Genomic DNA, 27,218 nt, shown 5'->3' on the forward strand with positions numbered 1-27,218 from the left:
ATGCTGGGATGGGTGGCCCTAGACTCTGGTCATAGCTGAAGCTCTAACACCTTCCCGATCGAAAGGGACGGAGTAATCCCTTGGCAGTTCTGTCTCAGTTTACTTGCTCTGGAATTCTTAAAAATCGATCTGTAAGGTGACTCCTAATCTACACTTAAAGAGCGCTTATTAGGCAGGACAAGCGAGGATGCCGACCTTATTGGTTCGAATACGATCGGCACTCGCAGCATTCTCCTCTATTTATGGCTGCTGATTGACGGGTTTATTAACACTGCAATCCATCAGGAAAAGCTCTCGTGCTTTCAGGCGAAGGCCAACATGTCACAATCCAAGGTTTATGGCGCAGCAATAAAAACATCGTAACTGAAAAGCGCGCAATCTGCGGTCGTTAGCTTCAACATTCGCGTGACCGCTGGCCCGAGTGGCGGACTGCTGGGGCCTAAACACAAGCATTCAGCCCAGTATTCCAAGGCTTTAAGTGTTGAATATGCTGCACCTTAACCTAACCGTATTCCCAGTGCACGATAGGACACGACCAGTGCCTTATTTTTAGGCAACGGATTTTGGTGCCGAACTGTTGCCCAAATTCCGCGCATGCGCAGAGCTGGGGCCGCGGCAGTAGGCCGAAAATCACTAGGCCCAAATTTCGGCCAAATGACTTTCGGCCTTGTGACTACTACCCGCAGAGCTCACTTTTTCGTTGATTTCGTCCCTATGGCGGACCCATGCCTAGTCACTATTCTGATCATCGGGGGACGTACCAAGCGTGTTGGTAAACTAAAATAGTCATAATAAGGAGTAATCACAAGTTTTATAATATAATAACCACCACAGAATCGCCCATCATGAACAACCAAACAAATCAATCAGTAGCTTTTGCGGACGATATTGTTACTTTTACTTAGAAAATCTTCATCATCTTTAAAAAAATTAAAATAAATTTTTAATGGCTGCATTGTTTCAGTTGTTCGAAGTAACCGACAATAACTGAAAGGGGGAAAAATCATATAAATTAGATTATAGATGTTCATTTGAGTGATGCATTTACTAAGCTTCTTGTTATCTTTTGTAGCGAAATTTTAGTGGTATGAATAAGATCACGAAAACACCGTTTGAGCCTTAGTTTTCATCCTTAATACAATTATATTTATATACAAACCAACTAACATCGCGACATACAGTGTGGAAAATAGTAGTTTTCCTTGTTATATCAAATTTTACCATGTATTTTTGGAGTACTACTACTCACATTTGAAACACTATGCTTATGGCAAACATATATTTAACCCTAAGCAATGCATGTGGAAACAATGCCTAATAAGTTATATTAGAAGCTGGTAGGCATGGAGAACTAAAACTTTTTGCGATTTTTTTTTCTTTACAGTAATTACCGGTCACTTCGCCAGGGGGGTTGATATCCGCATGTAGTTGCTTGCGAATCCTTAGTTAGGTAGTTCCGTGGCGCACAAGTCTGACATGACGTATGTGAGGTACAAGCCTTGTGCAGATGCGTGTGGCCGTACCTTCAACTTCTAGCCTTCAAGTTTAAATTTGCAAAATTATCATTTCGGCTCGCCACTTCCAAATTATTGTCTGGATTTAAACCTTGATGAGTTCGAAATAATGTCGGTTTCACCGTACAGTAGAGTCTCGCTTATCCGACACAAAGGGGCCAGCACAACGTCGGATAAGCAATAAATGTCGTATAATAGGGAGGAGTCAAGGAAAAGCTTCTTAAACATACAATCTTAGTTGCCAAAATATTTTCTTGCAAATAAAACAGTGAAAAATTGTAGGCTATATCTCGGTGTAATGTATCTGTGAACAAGCAAAATGTGTAGTCGCCCATTTAATGATAAACATGTAGTAACTTAGCAGTGCATTAGAAAATGTTCAATATTATTCTTGCAGCACCCACAAAAAAAAAAAAAAAATTGGCAACTGGTTTCCAAAAAAAAAAAAAATTCTCTCGTCGAGCGTACGAATGTAGGCAACCGGTGTGACAAGCACGGGCAAACACTTAAATGCGATTACAGAGGTTTGGCGCCTTCTTAAGCCGCCTGATTATGACGTAGACGCTTGTTCGACAGAGATGGATACACGTTCGCAACGACACGCAATTATATTTGCACGATGATTGCGGCGCGGGGTTTTTCCTTGAGATCTCCCCTGGCGCCGCGGTGGCTCGTACACGGCCAGTAGTCGGCGAGTCCTGAAGAGGCTGTTCTTCCTGCTCAGGAGAGACCACGTGAGTACAGCTCGGCGCTCTGACTGCGGGGAGCCTTCATTTCACAGGCGAGAGAGCCACACCCGAAGTTCCCCGAAGTTCATGCTCGCTTTTTTTTTTTTCCGTTCTATCTCATTGTATAAACCGGTGTGGCATTAAATTTTGCAGTCGATTGGAATAGGTTAGCTACATTATAAATACTTTAAAACATTGTGGATGGTTGGTTATATTAGGTAAGTATAGCTACATTAAAAATACTGTAAATTCATTTTATGGTTGCTTAACAAATAACTTTTTAATATGTAGCTATCCAGGGATAGGAAACCGTTTACATGATTTCACAGTATCTTTAATGTAGCTATACTAACCAAATCAACCGTCCACAATGTTTTAAAGTATTTATAATGTGGCTAACCTAACCTTTTACAATGAACAAAAAAAACCGAAGATGCACGATCCGGCGTTTGGCTCTCTCGTCTGTGAAAAGAAGGCTTCCCGCAGACTGCTTGCTTGGTCAGACAACACTGCGACACTGTATTGTCAGTTGTCATCACAGGCCACTGCCTCTTGTTGTGGAGTAGAGGTTATGTGTGGCTGTCTGTGGAAAGGATGATAGCTGGGTTACCTCTGAGGTGATGTTAAAATTTTTGTTTCTTTGGCGGGATCGCGGGAGGGTGTTGGTCATGACGATGGGGAAGGGGGGAGGGGTCGTGTGGTTGTTCTAGTCCCCGCCTCCTTGGTTCTCCGAGCCCCCCCCCCCAGACCCCCTTGACCTTGACTCGTTCACGAACCCCACAGCCCCAGAGCCGGCCACAGCCCGTGGAATCGCCTGTGCTTCTTTAAAAAAATGTCCCTCAAACTATCACAGAACTGTTTCAAACAAGTGTGCTGTTGTTTTCTGATTTATTTTCCACGTTTGAAAACAATTTTGAAGTCATGCTGTACTTGCTCGACGGATGTTCATTCGTAAACATAGTTATTAGAAGCTTACAAAAAATGCACATCGCAAATCGTTAAACAGGTTCCAAAAAGAAAAAAAAAACTTGTAGTACAGGATGTCCATAAAAGAATGTACCGGTTTCAATGGTATTTTATAACAAACAGTTTAATTTAGACTATTTACCACAAATCATACATAATATTGAAGGTAAACTAACCTGGTAATTTATTTGACGTGACAACGTCTAATAAATCGATGAACGCCGGCTGCACGCACGAAAAAGTGTCCCGTTACGCACATTGTACGCTTGCGCCGCATCTATCTCTCTTCCACTCGATTGGCCTATGCGTCCGAGGAGAAGAAAGACAGCGGCAGCACACAACTTACATCTACTGAACTGTTTTGTCGACTGTTTATAAAGTGAAGTGAAAAGTTAATGTGGTTTTCATTGCTTATTACAACAACAATTTCGGCACTAAAGGTTTATTATCCTTGCATTTTAAAAATCTGATTACTAGTATAATTTCAAGTATTTATTATTTTATTATTAAAATAAAAATGATTCAATTTTATTCATAAAAGTATGCAATAATTTCATCAACGTTTTGTTATGACGTCGTCACGTTAAACTATCGTCCGTAAACCGACTTTACAGACAACTTTTTTTTTTTTTTTTTTTTTTTTTTTTACAAAAGATTAATGTGTTCAACTTTAACTACATGGTACATATCCAACCTAAAGTCAAATTCTTCACCACACTTTGGTTTAAATGTCCGGAGTAATGGAAGCATCAGTTCCGTGTTTCAACAATCAAATCAAACGAATCGTTAGATAGCGGCGTATCTTTATAAAGCCCTAAAAGAAATAAATGCACTGCGTTATGTCAGGTGAACGTAGAGGCCAGAGACCTTCACAACCAATCAAGCGCCAGGTACTTCGGCGTCGAAACACCCTCGTGCAAAGATAATTCCAGTCGGGAGGGGCTCGATCCTGTTGCCAAACAGAGCAAGCGAGAAAACAACATAACAGCACTCACGCATGCGCGTGTCTGAAACTGTGTAAGTTACCCTTTAATTGTGACCTTGAACCAACACACTACAACGCTTACAGTTTATACTATTACATTTTATAACTGGGACATTATTTGATGGACTACCGAGTGTGGGATAGGGCCTGGTGCCTGTCTTCTTGGAGCGTGCAGCAGTAGTAAGAAGGACTTGTTTGCGAACGTCGACCAACAGGGCGAAGGCTGGGCTCCGCTCCGACAGGCAATGCCGTGATTGCCACCATTAGAGCAATGTCCGGTGCGCACAAGAGATGGACAAATACTGCAATTCCATTCTAAAGCTAATTGGGTGTCAGATAGCTTACAACTTTATTGTAACAATTCTTGAACCTTATCTAGCTCTTCACGTACGAACGCTGTTTTTGTCTCATTATATGGAAATAGTTGTTACTTGTTCGCAGTTACATTTTTAAAAGACGATGGTTTGCAATAAACTCCCACGCTGTTACATAGTCACATACTCATTTTACAAGGTGTGAAATAACTACAATGAGACATATAAAAATAAATAAGTTTATTTAATAAATCACTATATATGCACGCTTCCACAAAGCTCTTGTTTTATGATAAAAACAAATTAATTTAAGTATCTTTAAATAAATATATTTATGAAATTCTCTACCATTTTAAGACAAAGTCTCAGGAAATCGATGTGAAAAATAAATTGTCACAAAGTCATTGAATACAAAATCCTGTAAAATAAATGACAAAAAAATTTTAAGTGATTTTTTTTTGAGTTTAAGTGATTACTAAGCTAATGCTTGGAAATTTAAATTTTATTGTGTTCATGGTACGATATCCAAATTACATATGCGCTTTAATGAAGCGTTTTAAGCTAGCTGACAAATTAAAATACCTTTGTCTTTTCTTGCAAAAAAAATGAAAGTTTGAGAAAAGGTAGTTTCCTGCTTGAAAGTGAAAGGCAAGCACCTAGCAAAAGGACAGCTATCTTCACTACAGTCTTCTCAAAAGTGGAATCAGCAAGCTGGACAAACGAATCCGTGGCCTGGAACAAACAAAACACACATCACTGTAGACTATATATTGTTTTTAATTTAATTTAGTTATTACACAAAATAACAATGTAAGGTGCTCTACAAACGAGATATGACTTAGGCATGAAAAGTAACTATAATTCTTCACGTACAAATGTATTGTGACGAGAAATGGGCTGCACCAAGGAATTCAACGTGATACTCTGTGAGAATACGAAGAGGATTATAGTGGTTCAAATAAACGTTTGAAACGTGTGTAACGATGCAAGTGATTTGGAATAAGGCATAACTGATATTTGTCGACCACGTCATGATTTTCGTAGAGTCAGGAGGGAAGCTGAAATTAATTTATTGCAGAAGCAAGCAGGTGTCAATAATAAGACGCTCAAGGCTAATAAAAACTATTTTCTAAATAAAAAAAATATTGTTTGCTTGTAACATAAAGTTGGTATTTAGAAAATAGGTTTTTAAATTGTGTTGATTGTAGTGCTTTGTAACTTATTGTACTTTGGCAACAGGAATTTAGAAATTTAACAAATTGATTCTTTCGAAATGTGACGTTTGTAACTGCGAAAGATGTAATATAGTGGGTGAATGTTAAAACAGGACAATACACATGAAGGGCAAGAGTGGATGTTTGACAAACCAAAAATAATAATAATTTCACATAAGAATTTAACAAATAAATAAAACCTGTCAATTTGTTGATAAGTTATACATTTTCAAATAAAATGTTTGTCTAGTTAATTTTGGCTAGATTAATTTATTTTCACCTATGTAAAACAATTATTTGTGACTATAAAGTTCAATTTTTATATGCACGAGCTGGTTAATTTAGCAATTACGTTTTAATTTTTTTTCTTTGAATGATTCTTGCAAGGAGAATATTGATGTAAAGTAATGTCATGCACGGACAACACTGCTAGTCCACACTGGTCGTCGCAGACAAACCCCAAGATTGACAAAGAGACGAGTACATAAACACGCGGAGTTTCAACAGCAACAGCAAACCAGACAAACAGCCTTAGACAGCACAACAGCGCATGGACACAGGGGCGGTTCAGGAACCACCCGGGAGGATCTGTCTTACAATCCAGGACGCAGTTGCAAAAGGAAAGCATTCTTTTCACAGACGAGAGAGCCAAACGCCCGATCGTGCATCTTCGGTTTTTTATTTTTATTTTGGACAACACATGATAACTAATGGTCAATTAGCTTAGGTTAGCTACATTATAAATACTTTAAAACATTGTGGACGGTTGATTTGGTTAGGATAGCTACATTAAAGATACTGTGAAATCATGTAAACAGTTTCCTAGCCCTGGATAGCTACATATTAAAAAGTTATTTGCGAAGCAACCTTCGGGGAACTTCGGGTGTGGCTCTCTCGTCTGTTAAATGATGGCTTCCCGTTGCAAAACATGGCATTAAACAAGTCAGGGAGCTTGTCCTTAAACTGTTTACAAATCGTATGATCTCGAAAACTTTCGTACCATTTTAGATGAAGGAAATTTTTTTTTTACAAATCCAAGTACTCAAGCAAACAAATATAAGCAATCCAAAAAATAAAATAAAAAAATCAAATAAAATTGTGAGTCGGGAGTGCCGCGAGCACAGACGAAGGAACCCGGCGATGACGGAGCTAAACATAATTTCTGGACAATAGAACGAAGACAGTGAGGACGAACACTGCAGGCATCCTACGACAAAACAGTGAGCAACTGGGCTGTTCATGTCGTCGACAAGTGGAAATGTTTTTTTTTTACGTGACGTCTAATAAATCGTTGAACGCCGACTGTACGCACGAAAAAGTGTCCCGTTACGCACATTGTCCCGTTACGCTGTGTCCCGTTACGCTCATTGTACGCTTGCGCCGCATCTGTCTCTCTTCCACTCGATTGGAACAACCATCGATTTGACTTTTTCGAGGCACATTCAACTTGAAACACTCCCATTCGTTTCCTACTTTTCCTTTCATCGTCCTATCCTTAACAGAATAACACAGATTGGAAGAAGTTAAATATCAAACATGTATAAAAGTTATAGTTAAAATAATCTGTTCGTTAAAGTAATAAACATATTTTAATTAATGAGTGCAAATAAAAGTAAATTTATCAATTAAATTGTAGATTTCATTTCACTCCTTCTTTGTATCGATACAAAATAGTGATAATTCAATAAAAATAATTTAATTTTTTCATAAAAGTCTGCAATCATGTCATCAATGTTTTGTTATTACGTCACATTAAACTATCGTCCGTAAACCGACTTTACAGACAACCAATTTTTTGCAGTGGGTATTGCTTAAGATCTTACTCTAAAAATAACAACAGAAAACATAAAAGAAGAAGTGTTATCGGGGAGAGGAAAACGTGCCTCCTTCAAAGTTTCCGGAAGGCTTTAAGAGAGTCATAAATAGTTTAAAGCTTGTTGGTTATTGCCGACGGCAAACAGCGGACTGCCGCGAGCTTTGGGCGAGCCTCATACCGTGTCGGCAGGTGGTCGAGGATCCAGCGACCTCGGCACCAGGTAGCCGTCATCTCGAGTCTCGCTCAGGTCCTGCGAGGAAGTATTCTCCCCCCCAGGTCTGCGTGTGTGCTTTCAATATATATACTGTATAGAAGTCGCGAGTGGATAGGATTTACTCTACGTTTTTCAGAAGCGTAAAATGAGCAGCTTGGGAACTTCACCGCTGCAGGCGCTGCCGTAACGCCCTGTATCGTCTTAGTTGTTATTTACCCGTTAGGGCGCAACACTGTCGCCCGCTGTCATTCCCCGCACCCCCCACCCATCATTCACTGCAGCTCACGGTCGTTAAACGGGAGGGGGAAGGGGTGTTTGAAGAGTTCGACACTTGTCCGCTAGGGACCACCATGAGTCGATGCCCTAGAGATGGTGGCGATTGCGGCCGTGAATTAACCAACTACCTCAAAACCGTATTAGAAATTTTAACCTGGGCTGGCGACTTCTATACAGTATATATATTCAAAGGTGTGTGAGAGGAGGGACAGGTTTGTTTACACCAGCAAGGGACCATCGCTCATAGGCCAGACGTGGAACGCCACGCCCCGGTGGTAAGGGGAGGGGGTCACGCGGGGAACCGACCAGCCCGCGAGGCTGTGCTGGGAGGACTCCTCGACAGAGTGACAGCTCGCTCACCTGTCCTTCTTGGAGGGCTTCTCATTGGCGTCTGCCTTGTCCTTCTGCGGTTTGCTGGCGGCGACCTCCGTGTCCTTCTTGGGGTTCTCAGCGGGATCGTCTTTGTCCTTCTTGGGCTTGCTGACGGGAACCTCCGTGTCCTTCATGGGCTTGCCAGCGGCGTCGTCTTTGTCCTTGTGCGGTTTGCTGGCGGCGACCTCCGTGTCCTTCATGGGCTTGTCGGCGGGGTCCTCGGAGGCCTCCGCCGGCCCCTGGACGGCGGCCTCCGTGGTCGTCGACGACTCCTCGCCCAGGGACCCCAGCAGCTCCGCCAGCTGCTGCTCCAGGTCCCCCGTGTCGGCGGCGGCCGCGAGAGCCGTCAGCGACTCGACGGGCGCGTGGATGATGACCACGCCGTCCACGTGCAGGCGCAGGTTGTCGGTGCCGTTCTGGCGCTGGTCGTACAGCACGCCGTCCCCGGAGTCGCGGTGGCGGTGGCCTCGGTGGTGCGGCGGCCGGGCGAGGCCCGGGGAGACCAGCAGCAGCGCGAGGCTCGTCGCGAGCAGCGGCGTCATGGTGGAGTGGGCTCTGGTCTCCCGGGCCCGCAGCCTCTAGGGCGGCACACCTCCCCCCCCCCCTGGCCGAGGGACTCGCCCGACGGGTCGCGAGGACGCGCGGGGCCGATGAACCGCGGAGGTGACCGTTACCCCGGCCCCGCGGCCCGCCGGCCAGGGGAATGCGGACGCTGGGTCCCTCGGCTCGGGGTCACCATCGTCCAGTCATCCGCCGCAAATTGGTTTTTTTAAATTTTCAGGTTTTTGCCTGGTTCTCTTTTTTTTCTTTTGCTCCTCGTTTCCTCTACGGTTTGGTGGTCAACCTACCTACCTTCCTTCCATCTTTGGGATCGTGCATTCAGTCAAGGATGTGTTTATTATTGATGACCTGTGCTCCGCCACGTCCTCCTCTAAGTCCTACTCTAAGACCTCCTCTAAGTCCTACTCTAAGTCCTCTAAGTCCTCTAAGACCTCCGCTGCAAGACGGAAACGGCTAGACCAACTAAATCTGCAAAAAGTGTCTCTACTAGTCCTGGGAACGTCGAATCAAGCATTAATACTAAACTTCTGGACCCATTTTGGTTTTAAAAAGTGCATATTTTCCGTATTAAAATTTTTGCAAGCGAGCACAAAATTAACAAAAAAAAAAAAAAACCAAACCTTATAAAATCATTCAAAAAAATTAATATTGACTTGCTAACGTCAGAAGATTTTTTATATAATTATTTTTGCAGACATTTTAAAATTATAATGTTTTTAAATTACATTAAATGTACCGAATTTTCAAAGAATATTGTAGTCCAAATAAAGAATGGTTTATTCGTAGCTCCAGATGATCGGATATTCCTAGAATTAGACTACGACTCGGAGATCTGTGATCTGCTGTCAGGCGCCGGAAGGCGGCGAAAACAACCTGTTTGGATGGTTTCCAAGTATAAATTGGTACTTGTGAGTTCACTTTCAAAGAAAGGAGACCCAGTACCAGTAACATTTATAAAATGCCTGTAAATTTACAAATATCTGTGGATAATTTATAGCGTGATCTGTTAGCCAAATTAAAATAATTTTAACTTTTTTGGATTTTTAAAATAAAGGTATGTCTTTCAGGTTATATTCTATGCTTCCTAGACATTACACAAAAGTATAATTTATACTTTATATGAAAATTATAGTACGTCATATAAAACATTGCTCGATGTATGTATCTACATACATAGGTATACATTTGCAATGCACGATAACATTAAACGCAAAATATAATTTTTGTACTAGGTTAAACGTTCAAATGGAGCTTTATATTTAGCAAGAAAATTTTCATTTATGTTCCCCTCAAATAATGTTTATTAAAAAACCAAACGTTTCAATACTACCCTTAAAAATATAGTTATATGTTGCACTTATGTTATGTGAATGAGTAGTTATTACTGTGATTTTTTTTGTAGCATAAAGTCACTGGTTTGGTTCCAGTTTAAATATGTAATGTGAACTCCGATTCGCTACCTAGAGATTCGGAGTCTTCTAGTGTAGGGTCCGCCATCTAGCGCCTCGCTTGGGCGTATCTGCGTGACGTGAATATGTGCATACCTCCCCCTTATTAGGAATCCATTGAGTTCCCTGTGCATTTATGAAAACATTGAAACCAAGCCGTTACATTCACGTTTCACATTCTACGTAATTCGTTTAGTCCAGCGCATCTCAATAGATGAAATTTGGCATTTTTCGTTACAGAGGCAAAAAAAAAAAAAAAGTAAGCGTGTTACTGTATGCATTGTGTCTGTATTGGAATTTTAAATTTGGGGAATAGATATAGCTTTCATGCTTTATCGATTACGTAGTGTAAGAAGTTTGCAGATTCACTGCTAGTGTGCAGTGCGACCTCTGTCAGTTCCCGCAGAACACAACTTCATAACTAACGGATATTACAGTCACGAGTGATTTCCTTCAGATGTAGAATAAGGTGGTCCATGGGCGCCCATGCCTTAGGGTGAGGGGTGGCTGCCCCCCCCCCCTCCATTTCCACACACACACACACACACACACTAGCTCTCAGGGAAAGGAAAAAATTAGTGTAGTCATGTGATTTTCGTTCAATAAAATGATTTAAATGCCGGTATTACGTAGTGGTTCAATACTAATACCTATATTTTTATAAAGCGTTTTTCATATACGCTTACAAGTTGCCATTCATCTTTCAAAATTTTAAAAACACACCATACCCCCAAATAACTCCCCCCCCCCTCTTATTTACCCCCCCTCCCCCCTCCGCGACAGAAAAAATAGCACAGAAACGCTGGTGACGGGAATGTATCAGTGGAAGCAGGCCTCGTCAGATTTTTCAGCCACAAAAACAGAAGGGAAAAAAAAATCACTGTTACGTAAGTGCCCAAAAAAATTGTAACAGCGATTTCAATGTTCCTCGGACTTAAACATTACTTAAGTATACTTAAAAATTGTTCACAATTCACTACCAAAATAAAATGGAGCCTAGCAACGTGTTTAAAAACCTCAAGCATCTGTGCATATCCCAGAAATTTGAAGATTTACCCTAACGGTTTCTCAATCAGTCAAAGAAAGAAAAAAGTTATATCCAAACAATTCCAACAACTCAAGCCAGAATTTCAAACAGCACATTTAACCTACCAGTCAACAGTCTTAACCTACTGGAAGCACTTAATATTTTTTTTTTTTAAATTCCAATCTTGGTTTTCTAATCTGTCAATATTAGCCGAATTGCTCAGTTAGTAGACACGAGGGCAAGGCTACAGGGGCTACCTCGTCCTTTGGCCAGACAGGTGAAGGATTAGCCTCACACTTACAACACTACCACAGCACGGGTGAGCTGGCACTACTCAGGTGCACTTGGAAGTGAACCAGAGGCTACCGGCGGCGGCCTGAGTAGTCGCGAGGCCAGGACAGCACCTTGAGCCGCGGGGAGGGGGGTGCAGCGTGTTACCACTGCGTCGCTGATCCACGTGCACTGGCCGGTCTAAACATCTTCACATACATACAATACATTCATGTGACAGACAAATATAAACACGAGAGGATTGAGTGCATCAATCCCACTTGAGCTGTAAAATAAATAAATTTCTGCTTGAACAATATTTAAAGACACCATAGCGTGAAGCCAAATGAAGATAACAGCGGGTATTAAAGTGATCAAGTTATGTAAAGAAAACACAAGACGCAATTAATAGATACAACTCAGTTGATTTTGTAACATTAAATATCCACTAGGTACTTGTAAAAATATTTTTTAATTAATTTACTATGGGGAATAATATCTAATGAAATGTATAAAATTACTTTATAATAATGTTAAGAAATAATTAATATTGGTTTTAATTCAACCATAAATTTTTTACGTATTGTGATTTTTATTGCGATTGCTATCTGGAAGACCTGTATTATAAAGACAGGGTACATGAACACCATGCACGTTAGGGGTGAAACTAAACGGATATGAATTCTGTAGGGCACACAAATATTTGAAACCCATGTAATTATGCAAGTGTACTTGTCTTCGATGGAATCTATGAATGAAATAATGGGGTTGTTACATCTATAATACGATACATGAATTAGTGATGGATAGCTTGTTCCAATCTAAAAGCCGATATTGTCCTACCATTTTTCATTATCAGTTATATCTTGCCATCTAAGAAGCCAACCAGTGGTTTTGCTTCTGAGTTGACGAAACCTCTCATTTGAACTGGTTCTTCACCCCAATGTTGTGACTTAGGCGGCACGTCTGGGCCATCACGTGTTCCCGCCTGAGTGTGTTTTGTGTTTCCAGTGGCTGTGTCCTCGAGTAGGGGCGGTGTGTGAGGAAACACGCCAGTACTCCTGGACTGTCCATACAGACGTTCACAAGTATAACTGGATTTAACTGAACATCTAATGAGAAAACCATTTGTCGTTTCCATGCAGCCCTGTAGGTAGTGCTTGCCCGAGAGTGAGAAGTGGACCAATCGATATTCCCCCTCCCCTCCCTCCCCCGGCCTAGAGTGAGAGTGTTATGTCCTTGAGAGTCGTCACCTCAGCATACCCTACCGGTAAAAAAAAAGTTGGTTGTCTGTAAAGTCGGTTTACGGACGATAGTTTAACGTGACAACGTCATAACAAAACATTGATGAAATGATTGCATAATTTATGAATAAAATTAAATCATTTTTATTTTAATAATAAAATAATAAATACTTGAAATTATACTAGTAATCAGATTTTTAAAATTCATGAATAATTAACCTTTATTGCCGAAATTTTTGTTGTAATAAGCAATGAAAAGCACATTAACTTTTCACTTCACTTTATAAACAGTCGAGTGGAAGAGAGATAGATGCGGCGCAAGCGTACAATGAGTGTAACGGGACACAGCGTAACGAACAATGTGCGTAACGGGACACTTTTTCGTGCGTGCAGCCGGCGTTCATCGATTTATTAGACGTTGTCACGCAAAAAAAAAAAAGAGGCTATTACAATACTGTTTGATCGTTGCGTACTAGGTGTGTTTTCATTTTTTTTTCTTCTCGATATTGTATAAACATGATTATTTTGTTCCGTAATCTTAAGTCAATATTTAAATTGATTTATTTATGGTTAATTTAAATTAATGTTAAAAATATTTTAGAATATTTTAATATTATTTGTTCGAATGATCAAACTTTTGTAAGATATTTTGAAATAAGTTGTCCAATTTAATTACGGAAGTGAATAAAGGCTGCTAGTTATTTCCACCTGAAACACATCATGCGGGCTTATCTAAGCAGGTTCTAATAATCTGTCATTCGGACATATTACGACCGTAAATCATACTTTTATATCCCTTTTATACCGCACAGTATTTCGGGAGATGTATTCCCGAAATTATCAGCGGATACGAAGTGAGTGTACACATTCTTATATTATAACAATCGGCGTGGACTGGAAGTCAAGTACTTTGTATTTTCTGCAGGTACCCGTCAAATGCCGCCCCCGGCAAGTGAAGATATGGCGATGGCTCCAGTGACGGTACAAACCAAGTGAGTACACCCAGACAATGACTTCTTCACCCACACGAGTGCGCCAGTGAGCTATATCTCGGGAAGCTGTAACTTATTGTAGACGGCCAAGCAGCTATTAATTCATTTAATTAACCTGGAAATTTAGCACTCACGAAAGCAAGCTTGTATGTGAGTGCAAATTCACTTCAAATTACATGCGGTATTTTGACGATTGTAAACATTTGTAAATGTTTAATAACTGAGAAATAAATATATAAATATAGAAATAAATATATAAAATATAACCTAAGAAACTTTACATTAGTTATATAAAGATGAAAGTTAAAAAGAGCAATATATTAAAATTCATTTTAACGTATAAACAAAAAACTTATAAATTATAACATTGTTACATGAATAAATGAAAATATAATTAAATAAAAATTAGTATTTAAGTAAAGTACAGGTACAAAGTTATAACAATATATAAAACTTACTTAAATACTATATTGGTTCCTCCTGAGCCTGGAGTAGGAGTCAGGGATAGATTTTGGCGGCTATCTTTAATTGTGATGTCACTGCGGCCATTTTTGAATAACATCCCATCCTCCATTTGGTTTTTTCCACCATATTGTATTCTGTCATCTTTAAATCGAGTGCCCTACTCTCAAATGCACTTTTCGGTATGGTAGAACTTTCCACCATTTTGGATTATGACATCCCAGCTACCATCTTGGTTTCGTCTGCTGGAGGTTTTCATCTTAGAGATGTCACTGCCACCATAATGTATTTTTTGTTCTGCCGGAGGTTGCCATTATGAATGATGTAATATCCGCCATCTTTGTTTCTGCCTTTTTTTTTCCTAGAGTGCGCCTGCGTCGCTTTGTCTCATGCATGTAAGGTATATGTTCCATTACCTTATAGCATTTTAATTACCCTTATCGACATATTAAAATAATTATTTTTTAATACAAAATACATTGGAAGCGAGGTGATTTGAACCATGACAACCTCTGGATTGGAAAACATACCCCTTTGACCACTTGGCCATCGAGCCATTTACCAGACTTTGAATTAAATGAGGTATATATAAAAATAACACTCATTCGGACTTGTTTTGACGTGACAACGTCTAATTAATCAATGAACGCCGGCTGCACGCACGAAAAAGTGTCCCGTAACGCACATTGTCCCGTTGCGCTGTGTCCCGTTACGCTCATTGTACGCTTGCGCCGCATCTATCTCTCTTCCACTGATTGGAACAACCATCGATTTGACTTTTTCGAGGCGCATTAAACTTGAAACACTCCCATTCGTTTCCTACTTTTCCTATCATCGTCCTATCCTTAACAGAATAACACAGATTGGAAGAAGTTAAATAGCTAACATGTATAAAAGTTATAGTTAAAATATGTAATCTCTTCGTTAAAGTAATAAACATATTTGAATTAATGAGTGCAAATAAAAGTAAATTTATCAATTAAATTGTAGATTTCATTTCACTCATTCTTTATATCCTTACAAAATAGTGATAAATCAATAAAAATGATTCAATTTTATTCATAAATATATGCAATCATTTAATCAATGTTTTGTTATGACGTTGTCACGTTAAACTATCGTCCGTAAACCGATTTTACAGACAACCAATTTTTTTTAGTGTGATACTAAATTTTAGTCATAAAACTGAAATAAAGCTAAGAATGTCGTCATCTCGGGACACCGCGGTCAGGGCGTCATATCGGTCCTCTCGCCAGCAGAGCGCGGAGTAGCGAGGCCATCGCAGTTACCCTTGCAGAGCTGTGGTAACACTGCACAAGCACTGCCTGCTGCGGTGCATTGGCAAGGTAGGAGGGGGCAGGTGATGGACAAATACCTGTATTGGCACTTATACCAGTTGAGTTTTGCTAGAAACATTACAAAGGAATTATTGAGACGTCGTATTTCAGTGATTAATTTTATATTATATTTTAATTATTTTTGCTTTAAAAAACCTCTATTTATGCAAAAAAATTAAACAGAACTTCTTTATCATTTCTAGTTTAATATAAATTATCTGTACTTCCAAAAACCATTATTTTTGCAACAAAAAAAACGTTTAAAACAAGTGTTAGTTGATGAAAATAGTACTACTTATAATGACCTAAACTCACCAGAAACTCACACAGACGTAAGAAAATGATGTGGAAGGCAACCATAGATTGATGACTGCCGAGATATACAGAGTGTTCACAAAGGAATATCCCAGTTTCAATGGTATATTACACCAAACAAATTTAGTTTAATTTATACTATTTAATTTAGTTTAATTTAGACTATGTACAACTAATCATACATAAAATTGAAGGTAAACAAATCTACATAGTTTAATATGTTCACTTTTAGTTATACGACACACGTCCAACTTAAAGTTCAATTCTTCCCACACTTTGGTCCGTAGAAATGGAAGCAATTTTCTCTTCAATTCTGCGCCCCAGCTCTGGAAAATCATAAGGTAGCAGTGGAACGTAGACACTGTCTTTTATAAACCACCAAAAGAAAAAAAATCGCATGGCGTCAGGCGAATGTGGAGGCCGGCGGAAATGAGCTCTTTCGCCTCGACCATTACGATAAATCCAACCGCCGATTCATCATACTGCCAGCCGGGGCAGTAGTTTCTACATCTCACTAAGTACATAGTAATTCAGGTGCACCCCACACTGGTGAAGAATCATTTGAATCGACGGGCGGGGGTGGGTGTCTTGTGGGATAGGTTTGGCACACGGGCCTGTGTGTGCGCTGGTAGGTTGTGTAATGCTATAGAAGTTACGTGTACCTAATTCGGCGGGGGAGAGAAGCTCCCCACCAGTTAGATCGGCTGACTGGCGTGATGTAGAGTCGTGTTGGTGTGCATTAGAGGCTTGACGGTGTGCTGTAAGATAAATCCAACGATCAGACAAGGACTTCGACTTTCAACCACCATCGTACAAAGAGCTTCCAATAGGGAGGGGTTCCATCCTGTTGCCAAATAATCTTTACAGGTTCGCCCGCTGCTGATTGGGAAATCAGATTGCATCCGCCATGACGCGTGCTGGTGACAAGTCATTTTACGCCGCCTAAACACGATCAGACCATAGTCAGGTGAAGGATTAGTCTCACACTTGCAACACTACCACAACACGGGTGAGCTGGCACTACTCAGGTGCACTTGGAAGTGAACCAGAGGCTACCGGCGGCGGCCTGAGTAGTCGCGAGGCCAGGACAGCACCTTGAGCCGCGGGGAGGGGGGTGCAGCGTGTTACCACTGCGTGGCTGATCCACGTGGACTGGCCGGTCTAAACATCTTCACATACATGCGATACATTCATGTGACAGACAAATATAAACACGAGAGGATTGAGTGCATCAATCCCACTTGAGCTGTAAAATAAATCAATTTCTGCTTGAACAATATTTAAAGGCACTAATAGCGTGAAGCCAAGTGAAGATAACAGCGGGTATTAAAGTGATCAAGATATGAAACGAAAACACAAGACGCAATTAATAGATTCAACTCAGTTGATTTTGTTAAAGATTACATTAAATATCCACTAGGTACTTGTAAAAATAATTTTTAATTAATTCACTATGGGGAATAATATCCGAATAAATGCATAAAATTACAACATAAACTACGGTTCTGCCAGCCTCACGTAACTCACGCATTAGTTCAAGATAGCGCCCTCTCCAAGCAGCTCTTTCTGGCTTTTCAATCGAAATCTTTCTCTTCGATTGACATTTTTTCCAGCGAAACCCTAACCTATTCAACAACTTTAGCAATTATTCCCTGCTACAGTTCAATATGTTGTCTTCTTGCAAAGCCTTAGTCAACTTATTTAATGTCGGAACCGATTTCCTTACTGTATAAAAACTCGTGAATTTTTCTCCGCACGGCACCACATGTAAAATCGTCTCCTTCTATTATTTTCCTATGCTTTGTTTTCTTACCCGTCGGTGTCTAAAAAGCTAAACTGGTTTTGCTCTTTAATTTCGCCTTGCAAGGAGGAAAAGAAAGGGAGTTACAGCTGCGCTTGGGTCGAGGAAGGACGTGTGCCACAGCTGCTCTTCCAGAGCTTCGAGATCGCCGCTTCAGCTGTGGCTAGCACCTTCTGCTAGAATTCGTCTAACTGCTGATACTGAGACACCTCATTGTACGTCAATTTATACAACTGTTTTTGTTTACTGAGATGAGTTGCAACATTGTTTAACAATCTCACGAGCTTGTCCCCGCACTGGCGTGCCAGATTTAATACGTGATTTAAATCCCGGCGTGGAAGCCATTACGTAGATCGGTTCGTGTAACACGGACTGCGAGAACCGAGCGCGAAGGTGTAATCAGCCTGACAGCGGCTCCATTACTAACCCCTCCACTTCCTGGCGCGCTCATCACGTGACCTTCTGCTGGCAGTGAGATCTGCGCAGGTTCTTTTCCTTGTTGTCGCACTATAGGTATGCTTTAATTATTTATTCGAGAGTGTAGTAACCATGCACCTCTGAAGTTATAAACATGGTTAGTCTGCATCCGGAATATTGAGACAAATTCTTACGTTTATTTAGATTTGAGTTAGTTCACACATCACGCGGACTTATCTAAACCAGTTCCAATAAGCTGTCACTCACGACAAGCTGCGAGCGTATATCACACTTTTATCTCCTTAATGCTGCCCAAGATTTCTGGAGATGTATTCCCGAGATAACCAGCTGATAACGAAGTGATTGTACAGATACGTCAAACATTCGGCGTGGGCTGGAGTTCAAGTACTTGGTCTTTTCTGCAGGCGCCCGTCTGATGCCGCCCCCGGCAAGTGAAGACATCGCGATGGCTCCAGAGACGGTACAATCCGAGTGAGTACATCCAGTTAGTGTCTTCTTCACCCGCAGGAGTGCGCTAGTGAGCTCTATCTCGGGAAGCGATAACACTTATTGTAGAAGGCCAAGCAGCGATTTAATCAATATAAGCGTAAGTACTGGAACATGTATCTATTAAATATACATTGTATGCAGCATAAATATTCACTTATCGCAATAGACAGTAATTGCGTTACCTGATTCAAAAAATTATTTTGAATTGCAATAATGCCAACGCAAACAATATACATAATTAAAAATAACGTTGGTGGCAACGTCTCTTCTGATGTTTCGATCCATCAGATTACGATTTACGTAACTAATCGACAGTAAAACGGTTAACTCATTTTTTAAAACCATTTTAAAAGCATCGTGTGACTAGCTTATCGACAACCTAAAATCACTATTAATTGTATATTTTGACAGATAAACACAACGTATTGGGACAGGTGGGCTTGCAGTTGCGCTATTTTATTATTATCATCCAAATCGATTTTTTTACTATTATAGCTATTTAGTAAATCATATATAATGGTTGTAGTATTTAAAAAAAATTATAAATACGATCATCGAAATAAAAAAATAATTGTATTAAAGATCAAACCGTATTTCATTTTTCGGATATCTTCGCTGTGACGTGCAGTACGTAACAGTACGAGTTACATAGTGATTAGAAACTTTTAGTCTAAATGCATTTGCTCATTGTTTCTCTGTCTGTAACACCCCTCTGCAGACAGATGGTCAGAATTTCCTTAAATACGGTAGTTTGCTGCTTTTATTTTATTGGTTTGGACGAAAACAATTTTTTTCTAAAGGTTAAAAAAAATATATCCTCGTTCCAACTGGAACCCACTCTGATTTACTATGTTCCCGCTGGGAGGAAACTTGGCAACAGCGCAGTCAGTCCCTGTCAACAATGTCGGGAAGCGTTTCAAACCCGAGCCTACCTATTCAAAATCGTGGAGGAAATTTAATTTTATCCCCGACGGAAACTCTCCAAATTTCATGAAAATGTGTCATCACTGATATTGGGCAAGTATTAAAATATCTTAACAGTATTCCACACATACTGGGGATGATTTTGTTTACTCAACGTGGCGTCGCTTTGTCGCAAGTGCTCAATATCATCACGCAGTCCGGAATTCGTGATCAAACGACCAACGTTGTGGTGAAACATGTTAAGTCGCAACTTCCGACAGTTAACTACAGGCAACCGACAGAAGTGGACGTGTGCACTCTCTCCTTGTCACCACAACGCCGCTCCGGTGAGATAGTCAAATGCTGGTACGGAGGACGCAAGGTAACGTGATAATCGGGCAACCAAATATGTTAATTTCTATAATACTTGGGACAAACTCGAATTCGTCTAATTTCTGGCTAAACGGGTGACCCCCGAGGCCACAATCCCAGTAGTGAAGTGAAGTGAGTGCCTCCTCGTGCGACGCGGGCCACGCTGAAGTTGCGCGGGAGTGCCACACGTGTGGGTGCGTGGCTGGTCAGTTGGTCGCCCGGCTCGGTGTTCGGTGCTCGGTGCTCGGTGCTCGGTGCTCGGTGCTCGGTGCCCCATGGAGACCTCGCCGCTGCTGGGGGCGGACCGACAGGCCGCAGCCTGTCGCAAGGTAGAGCCACGGGCACTTCCAGCCGGGTGAGTCGCAAGCATCACAGTGTTGCAACAGTTCTGTTTTCCGAATCGTACTCTACGTGTGTTGTTAATGAGGGCTATGATGTTTTTTTGACGTGACAACGTCTAATAAATCAATGAACGCCGGCTGCACGCACGAAAAAGTGTCCCGTTACGCACATTCTTCCGTTACGCTGTGACCCGTTACGCTCATTGTACGCTTGTGCTGCACCGACAGAAGTGAACACTTAAAACTTTGTTTATAATGTGTAATATGAAATAATTTCTACGTCAAATGTACGTAAGAAAATGAATCTGATTACTAGTATAGTTTCAAGTATTTATTCTTTTATTATTAAAAAAAAAGAAGCATTTGTCTGCGAGTGCAGTAATAAAAGGTTATGTTAGATATTTGATTACAGTTTATTTATATGAAAACTTGTTCATAATTATATTTAAACGAAAGGTTAATGTTGTTTTCATTGCTTATTACAACAATTTTGACAATAAAGGTTCATTATTCTTGCATTTTAAAAATCTGATTACTAGTATAATTTCAAGTATTTATTCTTTTATTATTAAAATAAAAATTATTCAATTTTATTCATAAAGTATGCAGTCATTTCATCAATGTTTTGTTATGACGTCACGTTAAACTATCGTCCGTAAACCGACTTTACAGACAACCGATTTTTTTATTTAGGCATACACAATATAGCCGATTTTGAAAAAAAATTAATATCTAAAATGGTTATCGAGACGACCATTCAAAACACTTCAATATCAAGCATTATTACATTGCGCGTATTTTTTTCGCAACGTGAAATCGCAGGCGAGTATCTAGTAAAATGGGGCACTGTAATTTTGACCTTATTTCACTAGCTGCGAATGCGATCGTCCGGACCAAATTCAATGTATCGCTTGCTGTGTTCCTGTGAGTAAATTTGAAGACCAATCAAATCTAATCCTCTCGCCATTCGCTTGCAATCGCGCGTGTGTTTATTGCACGTTTAAGTTTCTGTACACTTCAATTTCCTGTTCCAGGAGGAATGTCTATGGTCCGGTATACGATGACATGTATGTGGATGCTGTTCACGTAAACGTAGAGATCTCACGCAATGAAGTTTCTACAATGATATTCATGCGGGCATGTACTTGTGCGTATTAGCTCGTCAATGCCCAGCTCTTCCGTTTACGTTACTCCGTGCGACCAATAGCAGCCAAGTATTTAGCCGTGGTGGTTTGTTTAAGTTTTAAATAATTTTTTTTTAATAATAATTTCAAGTACAAGAATATCTAGTTTTCTATCATTACTTTGGTTTTATTTTTATTCGACCTTGTTATGTTCTCGTATCTCAAAATTATCGTAACCTTGCCATATTTGTTCGATGTACTGTGCTTCAAGTTCACGGCCTCGACTCCACGACTGCTCCATTACTCGTATCATTTTGTCCATTATCCTGGAATCTCAGCAGCGCGACGGACTCAAAATATTGTTTAATTGTGAAAATCAGTTCCTATCTACATGATGACAAGTAAATAAATGATTGTTATTACCGTTATGTAACCATTATATAAAATTTTCCTGGCCATTACATTTATTCACGCATACGACAGCCATCAATGTTTACAAGAATTTTAATCGATATGTTTGAGAGAACAATTTTAACACTTGTGTAAAAACAATTTTAAGATTTCAGAAAAAAAAATTTAAAACAAGACCTCTAAAATATACTAATAATAATAATAATAATAATAATAATAATAATAATAATAATAATAATAATAATAATAATAATACCACCAATTAATAAGTATAACCATCGTCCGAAAACAAAATTGACAAAAATTCATTCTGGTCCGAAAGTCTGTCACGCCACAATTTGGTTTGGAAATAATTTTATTCGCGGCGCGTTTATAGCGTGGCGTTCCTCCCACTAATGTGACTTGGCTGTTGAAAACAGCTTCGGTCGCTAAGGCGGGTTCGCAGCGATGGGCAGTGGAGGGCCAAACTACATTTTCTAATACAGTTTTAGCACATTTACTATTGAGATATTTAGTACATTTCATTTGTGTTTCGATAACCTTATGTTATTGATAGTACTGCAGTAAAATAATAATTAAAGTAAGTTTGATAGACTATGATAAGGAATTATGAGAAAATTTAAAAATTATTTAATGTTCGAGGGGGCAACGTGGGTAGCTTATTTTATTTTCTCGTTGTCTGAAAACTGCGTAAACTGGAAATATATAAAAAATATGCTGAGGAATCTCGATTTATTCACAGACATACTAAACACTTGTGTAATTGAACAACCAAACAAAATCGTTTCGATTGTGGAAATGTTGGAAACAAACAAAGAACTTCCGAAAGGTCGGAGCTCGGACCATGTGCGTCACAGTGAGAACAAGCTTGCCGCAGCTGCAGAGACGAGCGGTCGAAGGGCTGCTTGTCACGAGAACACGCGCGTGCAGTTGTTTGGGCAGCAGCCGTTATCGCGTGACAACTGCCAACCCCACGACACAAACCTTGTCTGCGATGGAACCGATGGTCTGCGGGAAGCCAAAGATGCACATAAAGTTCTGCCGTTCCCGATTACACCCGAACAATTCACCTTCGGCCAACCTCGGCTTTATTTATATATATTTATATTTCTCTGTTTATTTTAATGTATCTATACTAACCTAACTAACCGTCCATAGTGTTTTAATGTAGGTACCTAGCTAACCTAACCGACCACTTTTAATATTTGAATTCATTTTTCCTGCTCAAAAATAAAACAAATCCCGAAGTTGGCCGAAGGGGAATTGTTCGGGTGTGATCGGGAATGGCAGAACTTTATATGTGCATCTTAGGTCTCCCGATGTCTGCCCAGGAGTTTTAACTGTCAACACAGTATCGTCCCGGTGTACAGGAATTGAGGAATGGCTTCTTCGTCGCACCAGAAATCAAAAAATCGTTGCGAAGTTTGGCTTTTTTGGATTGTGGTTGTTTCAGAAACAAGCACATCTTGACGCCTTCGCCGCAGGCCGTCAGCACATGAGACGAGGCCGGCTGATGAAGGGGGAGGGGCGGAATGAAGCCGGGGAGAGGGAGGGAGCACCGCGAGAAAACCCCTGTCCACGCGCCAATGCAGGGACACACTGCCGACCTCCGTAGCGCAGTCGGATGCACACACAGAACAAGGAGGGAAATAAAGAAGTGCGACTCTTACAGTGGAAACTGAAACCATACTTTTTTTTTTTGTTATATTAAGTTATCTCCTTGGCGGCGCAAAACTAATTTAATCGATGCGAAAATACCTAATGCTGTTTTGTAATAAACCGTCATGTAATAAATAAAGGAGTAGGAGGTGCGAAAACTCATTGTATTACTCTTCACAAAATTAGTGGCTACCTAAATAAGTGAATTCTCACTGGTTTGTTTGCCTGATAATAGCCATAACTACTTCAAAAAACTAGGTCTCAGTCTCGGTAATTAGAGTTTCTCACCCATGGTTGCACACCCGCTTACGGTGCGAGGGGTTCTGGGTTCGAGTCCCGGTTAAGACACGGGTGTTTATCTACGTGCGGCAATTTGATCGATGATATGATACTAAAAGGCTTCGAATAAAAAAAGAAAATGACCCTATGGCCGTTGGCGCACAGCTGTGGGCCATCACAAATTAACAATACTAATAAAAATAAAAGACACACACTCGACAACAAAGTGTCTCGTCCAGGAGGCAAGACTCAACAGAAGGAATATGGGCACTATAAAAGATGCGCAGTTGAGAAATGCCAACATAAAAAATTAAATTTTAAATATAAAGAAAACATACATGTTTGTAATAACTTTAATAAAAAAATTAAGTATTTTTCAATCATTCTTGGATCAGAATTTATGGAATGCTGTATTAACGGAGTATATTTGCAAAATACTCTATCTAATTGTACTTTGGAGAAATTTTTGACAATGTAAAATTTTTCTTGGTAGCAATGAAATAAGCATGGCTGCCGTGTGCACGCGTGTGTTTTTGGCAATTGAAACTCAGGTTATGATTTTCAACAGTCATACTTTGCGGCTAATCAGTTTTTTTTTAAATATAGAAACAAAAGAATAAGCATTTTAACATAAGGTTTTGGTTGTTCCGTAATGCAAAATATTTAATCTTAAACATTCATGGTGAATATTCCCAGCAACAAATGACCACAAAAAAAATCAAGGATGCTAACATTTACTAATTCATATTTGATAGAATAAGTCCACATTTTAATGTTCAATATGTGTGATCTGTTAATGTGAATTTTGAATAATTTTGTGAACTAAGTATAGGTATATTTGCAGTAATTACGATAAACATCGATGGTAACCAATGCGACGTTGTGAATAAGTTGTTACAGGATTGAAGAAGCGATGTTTATTTATTTATTTATTTGAATTCCATTGAGCCTTCTTTTGGTAGAAACCATAAGGCTATGGAACATGTCATTTACATATTTACAGTTATAGCTACATATACATACAGTTTTACATGTACAAAGTTTTAAATACACATACATATTTAGTTTTACATGCATATAACTTTGAAGTAAAACAAATAGTGATAAAAATTTTCCAGATAATCTGAATTAAAAATATAACACTATTTCTTTTATACATACCATAGACATGATATGTCAAGCAATTTCTTATATTTATTAAAAAAGGAAAAAAAATTAAGCAGGATTTAGGGTATTAGGATATTGTTGTTAGGCATTGTAGCTATACAAGAGAGCCTGGCTGTAACCAGAATGCTTCCCCTCTTTCAGCAGTATACTCCATAAATTCTTTTAAATTGTAAAATGGATTGCTTACAAGTGTATTTTTTATGGAAGCTTTATATTTGTCTATGTTGCTGAATTCCATTATTTTGTAAGGTAAGCTATTAAATAGTATTCTGCCAATGTGCTCTATTCCTATTTCAAATTGAGCAGTGGTGTGTTGTATGGGTCTCAATTTATTGCAGCCTCGAGTATTATGATGATGGATATCTTTGTTTCTTTTTAAATCTGGTTTGGTGTCTATAGCAGGAAATGTTGCTTGCACGTGTTGCAGTGCCAGGAAGTCCGTGGCCGCTACACAAGGAGATGTGGTGGGGAAGCAGAGCGAATACAAGGAGTACCAGCCCTTCGAGGAGAGACGTGTGGACAACCCCACCACGTGAGTGCAGCATGGAGACATGGGAGGACTTCACTGGACTGGCTATCTCCTTTTCGAAACACAAACTTTTCATACTGAAAATAATTATAAGAATCTGGTTTTATGTTACGCTTCTTTAGGCGCGTTGTGAAAAATAATGATGAGAGTGAATTTCTACGATGCGCGCGCACGAACGCAACGGATTTTTCACGGGAAGCCTTCTTTTCACAGACGAGAGAGCCAAAACCCGAAGTTCCCCGAAGTTCATGCCTTTTTTTTTCCGTATCTTTAATGTAGCTATCCTAACCAAATCAACCGTCCACAATGTTTTAAAGTATTAATAATGTAGCTAACCTAACCTAATTCACCATAAGTATCCTTTTATCAACACCGCCTTATTTATTTACAATGAACCAAAAAAAAAAAAAACCGAAGATGCACGATCGGGCGTTTGGCTCTTTCGTCTGTGAAAAGAAGGCTTCCCATTTTTCACATGATTACAAAAATTCTACATACATATAAAATAATACATGTGCTTTTGAATCATATACTTTAGTTATTGATGTTGAATACTGGTCCACATCATTAAAAAAAACCTTAATTATTGTGAATATTAGTGATAAAAATTGGTGTATAAACTTTTTCAAGTGTCGTGAAACTTGGGCCTGTAACCGAATATGCCTGAAGCATTGAATATATATAATGTATAGAAGTCGCGAGCCCAGGTTAAATTTTCTGTCCGGTTTCTTAGAAGAATTGTTGTAGTTCCAAGCTCCGCCGCTGCGATCGCTTTCATCGATGGGTATCGGCCGTGTACGCCCCTGGCGGTATTTGGCAGAACTAGGTTAACCAGCCCAGTCGTGACATCATCCTTCATCCCCCCCCCCCCCCCCCCCAAGGAAAATCCCAGACCAACGATTCAAATTACCCGGCAGGTCTTATCAGCATCGTTAGGCGACCTTGAAGAGGAGCTTCCCTTACCGTCGTTTGAGAATGATGAAATCCCAAAAGAAGCTAGCCACGGAAATCACTGAATGATGGGATTCTGTACCCGAGTGAAGTGAAAATTAGCTATTAAAACTTTGTATTGGGCCAATAGTCAGTGTTACGTTCAAAATATGGTTTTATTTTAAAAGTAAAATACTTATTTAAACTATATTTCGCGTTTGTACAAATTTACTTTTAGATATTGGCAAGGAAAATCAACATACCTTAAACAACCTTCTCTTATTCAACGTCATCTATTAAGTAGTTAAAGGGGTAGATATTATTTTTAAAAATAAAAAAAATGTAACCCACTAAATCAGTATTGGCAAGATATATATGAATTCAATATTAAAATACGCACATTAAAATTTTTTGTAATTAACTTTTTTCGGTAATAAAAATTCAGGATGATTTTGGTTTAATTGGCTTACGTATATTGCTATATTTTCTAAATCACATAGAAAAGGGAAAACAGCGCATCAGTGAAAATTCAAAAAAATTTAGTTTAAGTAATAATAGCCATACCAAAAGATCAATATGCGAGATAAGAAATTTGGTAACTGCTGTACATTTCAAATAAAAATGCATTGGTTTCATGAATACTGAAATGTATGCGTAATAAGGCATATTATGTTATTATACTAAGCATGACTATAACTAAAAAAATTACAGTAATTTAAA

The 27,218-nt window shown here is 39.6% G+C and overlaps 2 protein-coding genes across 2 annotated transcripts in view; one reads left to right on the forward strand and one right to left on the reverse strand.

Annotated features, from left to right (window-relative positions):
• Positions 1 to 4,730: 4,730 nt before the first annotated feature.
• LOC134530116 (uncharacterized) lies at positions 4,731 to 8,971 on the reverse strand. The gene is made up of 2 exons (XM_063364721.1): positions 8,388 to 8,971; positions 4,731 to 5,239 (listed from the first exon to the last, which is right to left on the reverse strand). Exons 1-2 carry the CDS (start codon positions 8,939 to 8,941, stop codon positions 5,188 to 5,190), a joined length of 606 nt encoding a protein of 201 aa, XP_063220791.1. The 5' UTR covers positions 8,942 to 8,971; the 3' UTR covers positions 4,731 to 5,187.
• The window catches only part of LOC134530113 (proton-coupled amino acid transporter-like protein CG1139), an 85,491-nt gene continuing 65,958 nt past the window's right edge, over positions 7,686 to 27,218 (forward strand). Inside the window, exons 1-3 of the mRNA XM_063364718.1 lie at positions 7,686 to 7,757; positions 13,875 to 13,941; positions 25,467 to 25,571. Of these exons, the coding sequence (XP_063220788.1) occupies positions 13,886 to 13,941; positions 25,467 to 25,571 (161 nt within the window). The 5' untranslated portion in view covers positions 7,686 to 7,757; positions 13,875 to 13,885. The remainder of the gene's footprint in view (positions 7,758 to 13,874; positions 13,942 to 25,466; positions 25,572 to 27,218) is intronic.

The sequence above is a fragment of the Bacillus rossius genome, chromosome 3 (genome assembly GCF_032445375.1).
Source record: "Bacillus rossius redtenbacheri isolate Brsri chromosome 3, Brsri_v3, whole genome shotgun sequence".
NCBI classification, from domain to species: Eukaryota; Metazoa; Arthropoda; class Insecta; order Phasmatodea; family Bacillidae; genus Bacillus; species Bacillus rossius.

What these genes read in the sequence shown, in the direction of transcription:
- LOC134530116 (XM_063364721.1), bottom strand. Translation starts at nt 8,941, where the DNA reads ATGACGCCGCTGCTCGCGACGAGCCTCGCGCTGCTGCTGGTCTCCCCG. An exon ending in AAGCCCTCCAAGAAGGACAG is followed by an intron (nt 5,240 to 8,387) that starts GTGAGCGAGCTG and finishes TGTTTGTTCCAG; the next exon opens with GCCACGGATTCGTTTGTCCA.